Here is a 9,210-nt window from a genome sequence, read left to right on the forward strand (position 1 = left end):
AATAGTCCATATGTGGCTTTATCAGTGATGATCAATATGAAAATGTGTATGAAACAACCCTTAGCCTACATACCTCCATTACACCTCAGCGTTTAGGCTAGCTCTGGTCGAGGGCATCAGTGCAAGTCCCTTAAGTGAAGAGAGAATTTGTGGTCGACATGCGATGGGGCCAGAGCTAGGCTACCTGTACGCCTTGATCACACCGATAGGGTCTATGCGCAAAATAGTATGCAGCATCAACTGGATGTGTGCAACAAAAGTTCAACGTTCACCTTCTGCTACCATTTCTGTCAAGCCGTCTACGCGTACAGTTTGACGCATATGTTTGATAAATCCAAGGTATGACCCACACAGAACGCACTACAACTGCCTCGCAATGCTGCAAGGCAAACGCAGCGTTGAAATTGGAAATTAATTTACTTCTGGTGTACCAAAACGCAATGACACTGTCGGTGTGATCAAGGCGTTAGGCTATCCCCTGGCTGACTCGACTCACATGACTTCGAGTCAGGTGTTAGCAGAGAGGAAGAGAGCGTTCATGCCCGTCAAAATCTGTCCACGCAGGAATACACCGATTCTGCTTTTCGGTCTGCTTAAAGGGGGGCTGTGTTCGCATTTGGCAAGCGTTTGTACATTGACTCTGCCAAAACAGTAAACAGTTACAGACATTCACCCTTCTACATAACAAGGTATTGTGCCTTGAAGTCTCTCCGCCCTAACAATGGGAATTGTTGTCCACAATGCAGCACGGCGGGCTGTCTAGCTCCCGCCTATCCTTTCTTTGGATTGGTGGATACATCTCCTTATTGTAATCCTTTTTTAAATATTCGATGAGGGTTGTTGACGTCAACAGCCTGTATTCAATGGAGAGAGATGCTATGCTACTAGCCTCATGCCATGAATATGCATAGCTATCTCGAGACAACTCCGATATAAAGTTTTCTCAAAGTTTATCGGGATGTCACGTGTCCTCCTTATATCAGTACACCTGTAACAACTTAAGCATTACGAAACTTCTATTCGATCAAATAAACCTCACGTAGAAAATAAGCCATTCCTTTTTTTTGTTGACTAAATTTGACACCCTCTTTGACCTCCATACAAAAACTTGGTGGATGAAACAATGAAAACACACCACCTGCTGGAGGGAAACAAATGTTCTGCCGAGTTGGGCCTCTCTCTTCCTCTTCCTCCCTAATGCTAGCCAACTTCATTCGCCAATTAGCTTCAGCTGGCTGGTGTGTGACTGTGGTAAAGTTGGTTTGACATTGGATAGTCTATCTCTGGGGCTAGTTAGGGACCGTCAATAAATTGCACAATGTAAATGGGACAATATTTCCATGTTGCACATCTTTTAGTTGTCTCATTAAATGATTTCAAAATGTGTATATGAATTTCTACAATTTCAGTATAGTTTGAAGTTTTTAAATTCAGAGCTATTGAAAATAAATTATATTGTCCCATGTACATTGTGTAATTTACTGATGGTCTCTAACTAGCCCCTTAGGGATATGATCCAAAAACCAAATTGACCACGGGCATTACAATCGGGTAATGTGCAGCTGCGTTCCGAATTGATGAGTACTTGGGTGCTGTGGGCATGTGGCCAGGATTGAAATAAACCCAACCCAAGGAAAACTGTTACGGTACCCTTCATTCCGTGACATACCATTTTTTCCTATCATCTCGCAAATCTCAGTTTTGGACGAGACTGATTTTACGACCAAAATTATACTATTTAAACTTTGTAGTCAATTTTGACAATAGAATCAATGCCTCATAGGCCGTTTTCAAAACGAGAAATTGCTTTTTAGGGGCAGTCGCTCTTTAATAAGCAGACCGATAAGCAGACCGCCTGCCTTCCTGCCTTTGGGACAAAAACTCCCATTGTTAGGGTGGATACAAGACCATCTCGTCATTGTATACAGTATCTCTGCTGTTAGCCAGACTCCCTAGCTCTATAGACCTCATTTGGGCACAATAAGTTGCAATTTACCAACAAGTCAATGGGCGCATTCAAGCAGATCACTTTTGTCAAGTCCATCATTGGTCACCATCTTTCAAAGTGTGTTGCATTATGGTTTTAAACCCAACTTGTGACTACACGTCGACTGCATGAACTTTACAAAAAATAATGTGATCAAAGGTCATGCAGGTTTTTATGAAGTCACCTTCAACTCACTGCAGTTGCTTCTCACCAACTGCACCATTCAGCCATCACCTGCATTGTGGGAGGCAATATTTGTCAACCAATCATTAGGGTGTTTTTGTTTGACCCACAGGAACATGAATAAAGATGTGACTGGAACAGGAACCAGGGTACAAATGAAAGAGATATTTGAGACCTTTCTCTAACCAATTAATTGTACACAAGTTATATTTTCAGTTTGTGAGTGTGTGATATGGGGGTATAGAACAGGGAATGTGCCACAATTTTGTAGGAAACAGGTGGTTGCACTAGATAACACAGCCACAAAGTTAGATCCACAGCTACAAAGTCAAACATGGTTAAAATAAATAGCGTTTTGGTCTTAATTTAAGGTTAGGCATAAGGTTAGCAGTTTGGTTAAGGTTAGGTTTAAAATCTAATTTTAAGAAGATAAACTGTAGAAATGGGCGGGGTTTAGCCATAATTATGACTTTGTGGCTGTGCATCATCATGATGATATGGCCGGTGACACTTTGGTTCTTGAAAGTCCACTTTCTTGAAAATCTGACTGCCGTATCAACAGTGGACTAATGGAAAAAATATCAAAAGACAGTTTTGGAGTGGATTTTCCCTTTAACTAGTGAAGGCCCAGGTGGAGGTGCATTGCATTCAGTTTCCTACCTGCAATCAATCAGAGTACACAAACAATTAATTCAAAAAAAACCTGCATGACCTTTGATCACATTCTTTTTTGTTAACAAACCTCCAAACGAGCTTCAATGCCATACAACAATCCTTCAGTAGCCTCCAACTGCTCTTAAACACTAGTAAAACTAAATGCATGCTTTTCAATCGAACGCTGCTGGCACCCGCCCACCCGACTAGAATCACCACTCTCGACGGGTCTGACCTAGAGTATGTGGACAACTACAAATACCTAGGTGTCTGGTTAGACTGTAAACTCAACTTCCAGACTCACATAAAGAATCTCCAATCCAAAGTTAAATCTAGAATCGGCTTCCTATTTCGCAATAAAGCCTCCTTCACTCATGCTGCCAAACATGCCCTCGTAAAACTGACTATCCTACCGATCCTTGACTTCGGCGATGTCATTTACAAAATAGCCTCCAACACTCTACTCAGCAAATTGGATGTAGTCTATCACAGTGCCATCCGTTTTGTCTCCAAAGCCCCATACACTACCCACCACTGTGACCTGTACGCTCTTGTTGGCTGGTCCTCACTACATGTTCGTCGTCAAACCCACTGGCTCCAGGCCATCTATAAATCACTGCTAGGCAAATCCCAGCCTTATCTTAGCTCATTGGTCACCATAGCAGCACCCACCCGTAGTCTGCGCTCCAGCAGGTATATCTTACTGGTCATTCCCAAAGCCAACACCTCCTTTGGCCGCCATTCCTTCCAGTTCTCTGCTGCCAATGACTGGAACGAATTGCAAAAATCTCTGAAGCTGGAGACTCTTATCTCCCTCAATAACTTTAAGCATCAGTTGTCAGAGCACCTTACCGATCACTGCACCTGTACACAGCCCATCTGAAATTAGCCCACCCAACTACCTCATCCCTATATTGTTATTTATTTTGCTCTTTTGCACCCCAGTATCTCTATTTGCACATAATCTCTTGCACATCTAGCATTCCAGTGTTAATACTATTGTAATTATTCTGCACAATAGCCTATTTATTGCCTTACCTCCATAACTTGCTACATTTGCACACACTGTATATATATTTTCTGTTGTATTTCTGACTTTATGTTTTTTACCCCATATGTAACTCTGTGTTGTTTTTATTGCACTACTTTGCTTTATCTTGGCCAGGTCGCAGTTGTAAATGAGAACCTGTTCTCAACTGGCTTACCTGGTTAAATAAAGGTGAAATAAAAAAATAAAAAAATAAAAAATAAGCTCATGGTTCCAAGTCACATGATTAAAGTAATTCACTTCTATTAAGCTTTCACCTGTGTATCTTTTGGCCTTTTAGTCTAAGATTACAAGGAATATTCTCGGCTAACGAGTGAAAAGTAGCCTAAGTAACTGTAAACTACAACATACCCTGAACTTCAATATTTGGAATTTCCTCTTGCCTTCCCCCCTCGTTGTCCACAATCAGTGTCTCGTGGGCCACACCTGTATATATCCAACATCATTCTCATGCTCAAAAAGCTGCTTCTCTTCCTCGAGGCCATGGCCAGTCTAAATGAGTCAAGTGCGCGGTTTTACTCCTACAACAAGATGTACAGTTATGATACGCGACTCCAGAGCTTTGCCGATTGGCCTTTTCGTGAGGAATGTCAATGCACACCTGAAATGGTAAGATTAAGAAACCACCATTCAGTATCACACAATGTTTCCTGTCAGCGAGGACGCTGGGGTCACCTGTAGCTCTCAAACCCTTCTCCGTATGTACAGTGTCCAGCAGTTAAATTTGCCCACTGTTGCCTCAGTGTGAACTACAATTCCGATGCCGTCTTTTAATGTTTAGAAATATGCGTCATTGCTTTCAAACCGGTTTTCAAAACATTTGCTGATATGCCCCTTTCACATCAGTGAAAAATAATATTTCAAATAAAGATACACTTCCTGTAGAAATGTTGCACAGATCCACAAGCCGTGTGCTTCCCGTTGACAAACTACACTTTCTCCCCAGTTAAGATTACAAACAGGTGTTCGGAGCACGCTAGATGGCTAATTAGCAAAGGTGGCCACCTATGTCTTCTGTAAATAAGCAATGTAACATGGAGATATGGCCTTGTGGGAACACTAACCCTATAAAGGCGTGTAGTAATATAACTTAATTTTTTTCTGATGTTTCCAAAACCGTACCACAAGCGATGAGTGTACATTTAAGAGCAAGCGTCGGGGCTCTTACCAGAAGTCCCTCTGTCAGAAGATACTATCGTCAATTGGCGCTAAAGACTGGGGTAGGGTCACCTGATACCTTATATTTCAATGACTGTCATTCTGACTGGGAAATGAAGGGCAGGGAGAGTAGAGGCCATATAATATAATGTAGGTATTGTTTGTGTAGGGCAATAATCATATATATATATATTTTAACAGGCTGATTCATGTCTGACTACTACATAGATAACACCCTGACCCTCTCCAATAAGTTCCTGATTGTACAGGTTGTTTATGATCCAACAAGCTACTCATGATGACCCTAGCTCCGAATTGTAACTAGGATCTGTCTCGGGCAATTCTGTCACACATAGAATTGCCCAAGACAGATCCTAGTTACGATTTGGAGCTATGACGACCCAATATTTTCTGTAATAGGCAGAATTCTCCATAGGATGATATTTATGTTGGACTTTAAAGCTGTTACATGTTAAGACTATTGCGTAAAATGCTGTGATTGCATTTGAGCCCTTCCTGGCTGTCCAGGGTACGGATAGATGTGGCCAATGTGACATGTGGAGATTTACTGTTAAGCAGGTGCTAGATGTTCTCAGCTGGTAGAGCACGGCGCTTGTAACGCCAAGGTAGTGGGTTCGATCCCCGGGACCACCCATACACAAAAATGTATGCACGCATGACTGTAAGTCGCTTTGGATAAAAGCGTCTGCTAAATGGCTTATTATTATTATTATTATTATGTTTTGTTTTGTCTGCATTTTCTTCAGTCCTCCCTTGACCCCCTACCCCTCCCTCTGCTTCTGGTGATGAACGGTGTGGTGACAGCTCCCTGCCACGTTGCTTAACCCTCAAACAGCCACACAACCAACCTAGACTCGGGGGTAGACGTAAACATTTAGTATGATATGTTACTTTTCAGTTTGGTATGTATTAATTTGTGGATGTCAGTTATCCATTTCGTATGATATGAATTAAATTTCGTATGATATGTTACGAATTCCAATTTGTTGCTGAAGTTAGCTAGGTGCAGGGCTCTAAAGTTCGAACAGTTTGGTGGCATATGAGACAAAATAGTTTGCTGTGCGACCAGGAATTGTATTTTGTGAGCACTGTGCAACTATATATAATCTTCCAGATAATAGTTGTAATAAGTCATCACAAACCTCATGTATTTAAAGAGACAGTGTACCATTTATGTAATACATCTCAATAGGAAATTAATGCTTTTACACAATGTAGAAACCTAATATTTCACAAATGACTTTGTAATTTCAATGACAGGTATTCGTAACAACATTTTAGCTTTTATAATAAACGAATGTATTTACAGTGTTACATACATTTCTAAGGGCACAGCATGTGCTTCAGAAGTAGCTATAATTCATATAGGCCCTGTGTGTGTACACACATCTATCAACTTAGCTAACATTAGTGTTAGCCACCTAGCCAGGGCTCAAAATGAACATTTTTCACCCAAAAATATATTTATTTTTTTGGGATGCTCTTAAATTTCATGTGGTGCACCTGACTTTTTAAAGTTGGGAGCATCAATGCTATCAATGAAAAATGTTAATTTTGAGCCCTGGCTAGGTGGCTAACACAAATGTTAGCTAAGTTGCTAACGTTAGCTAGCCTAGGGGTTAGGCTTAAGGTTAGGGGAAGGTTTAGCTAAGTATCTAAAAAGTAGTTGTTCAAATGCTAAAGTTGTCTGTAATTGAGATTCGAACACACAACCTTTGGGTTGCTAGATGTTTGCGTTATACACCCATCCATCCACCCCGGTCAACCACCCTCCTTTTAGTTTTTTGCCTTGAGTGACCTTTTGTCTTTATGTAACCATAGCAAATGTAACATATCATACTTTGTTGCGTCTAGTCTGAGACCAGGCTGACACAACATGGTGTAGGCCCTACTCTGTTACCACATTACTTAACCCTGAAACAGCCACACCACTGCCCCAGTGAGACTGTGACTTAACAGTGTGTTAAAGGTTGACGCTCCTTCTGAACATGTCTATTTGAACTGTATAGAACTGTCTATTTGCAGATGGCGACGGCAGGGTTTGTCCACTGCCCCAGTGTGAACGAGCCTGATGTGGCCTGCTGCTTCTTCTGTCTCAGAGAGCTGGAGGGCTGGGAACCTGAGGACAACCCCTGGTAAATTTGGTCCTTACACTAGAACTATGACCCAGAGTTATTACTGGTCAGAGAAAAAGCTCTGTGCCCGAACTGTATAAGAAACCATCAAGTCTTCCTCACCCTTCACATTGGATTCAATACCATTATTGTTCAGTGGAAACGTTGTACCTTTTGGACATTTTGTATTATCAGCAAAGCTTTTCCGTTGTCGTCATGAGTCTTTAATTACCTATATGTCTGTCTCTGTTGTCTGTAGGTTTGAGCATATCAAACGGTCTCCTAACTGTGGCTTCCTGGCCATGAAGAAAGACTTTGGGGAGCTGACTGTGGCGGAGTTCTACCATCTGGAGCAGGAGAGACTGTGTATCTACATTGTATGTCACCAACTATATATATTATTATTTAGACATGTTATTGTTCCCAATGGGAAAATTTGTCTTGGACACGCCGTACTGCTGTATAAAGAATAAACATCATATACATGATATTGTCGATGCCATACACATAATATACAGGTAACTGCCCAAATAATAGAAACACCTGAGTAAATGAGGGATACAATTATATTGAAAGTAAGCGCTTCCACACAGGTGTGGTTCCTGAGTTAATTAAGCAAGTAACATCCCATCATGCTTAGGGTCATGTATAGAAATGCTGGGCAGGCCATTATTTTGGCTACCATGGCCATGCCCCCATCCACAGGACATGTGGTCACTGAATGGTTTGAGGATGAAAATGATGTTAACCATATACCATGGCTGTCTCAGTAACCAGATCTCAACCCTAATTGAACGCTTATGGGAGATTCTGGAGCTGCACCTGAGATTGCGTTATCCACCATCAACAAAACACCAAAATATGGAATTTATCGTGGAAGAATGGTGTCGCATCCCTCTGATAGAGTTCCAGACACTCTATATGCCAAGGTGCATTGAAGCTGTTCTTGCTCGTGATGGCCCCACTATTAAGACACTTTATGTTGGTGTTTCCTTTATTTTGGCAGTTACCTGTACATCTCATACAAGGCAAATGCATGATAGAGTACATTGCACATTGCCCCTGGATGTTCTGCTGTGTAGACTCATCCCTTCACTGAAAGTTGTGCTTTTGATTTTCTTTAAGTTTAAGCGCTATATTTGATACTTGCTGTAGGGTTGCGGTCATTTTCAGTTTACTTCTGTAGGCCTAAGCTATGCATTACTTGTAGTTTGCCTGTGCCAATAGCATGTAATTTCTACTGTTGTAGAGGAAGACTATCCATCTGAAGATCGCCAATTTTCGAGATGAGGTGGAGAAAACGGTTCATTACATGAGGACGCTATGATTTGGCATCTTTAATGTAGTTCTATATTTTAGCCTTTAGAGTGTTTTTCTGTAAATATTTTTCTGAATTAATAAAGCTTTTCTATTTTCTACCGTGTTAGCGTTTTAGTACTATTTGAATGCAGAATTGCATTTTACCACAAGGTGGTGCCTTCACACTGGTTGTATGTAGCCCTGTTTTCGAGTGGTGGGAAAAAGTACCCAATTGTCATACTTAAGTAAAAGTACTTTAGTCATTTTCTATTAAGGTATCTTTACTTTTACTCAAGTATTTTACACCACTGCTGTTTTCCAACATTGTCACAGACATGTAGGTTACCATAGCTCAGCTTCTCTAGCCCACATTCACAAAAGCGTCTTGAGTTGGCGTGGTGATCTAGGATCAGATTTGCCTTTTCGATAATAATGAATAAGATTGTCTGGACAGCGTCGATCTGATCCTTTATCCGCATTGCTACTCTGAGATCACCTTCTGGACCCTAACGCCCCAGGGGCAATAATACAAGAAGGCACACATTGAGCAGCCAACAGAATAACATTGTGGGTTATTTTTTCCTATTTTTCTCCCCCAAAGTACTTGCCGTTGAGTTTTCCTGAATGTGACACCGCCACCGTTTCTGCCACCTCTTTTCAAACCTTGACCCTGGACAGATGGCCCCAAGCCCCTCCCTCTCAACACCAACTGTTGCTCTAGTAACATCTGTCACTTATAGGGGTGC

General features: G+C 41.4%; 1 protein-coding gene across 1 annotated transcript; it reads left to right on the top strand.

Moving 5' to 3' along the window:
* Window positions 1–4,355: 4,355 nt before the first annotated feature.
* Window positions 4,356–8,492, top strand: birc5b (baculoviral IAP repeat containing 5b; the record flags this gene model as incomplete). The annotated part of the gene is made up of 4 exons (XM_084184705.1): window positions 4,356–4,481; window positions 7,077–7,186; window positions 7,425–7,542; window positions 8,415–8,492. The coding sequence occupies 4 exons, from the start codon at window positions 4,356–4,358 to the stop codon at window positions 8,490–8,492; spliced, it is 432 nt and encodes a 143-aa protein (XP_084040831.1).
* Window positions 8,493–9,210: the final 718 nt, after the last annotated feature.

The sequence above is a fragment of the Coregonus lavaretus genome (genome assembly GCF_964263955.1).
Source record: "Coregonus lavaretus genome assembly, chromosome: 20".
Lineage (NCBI taxonomy): Eukaryota > Metazoa > Chordata > Actinopteri > Salmoniformes > Salmonidae > Coregonus > Coregonus lavaretus.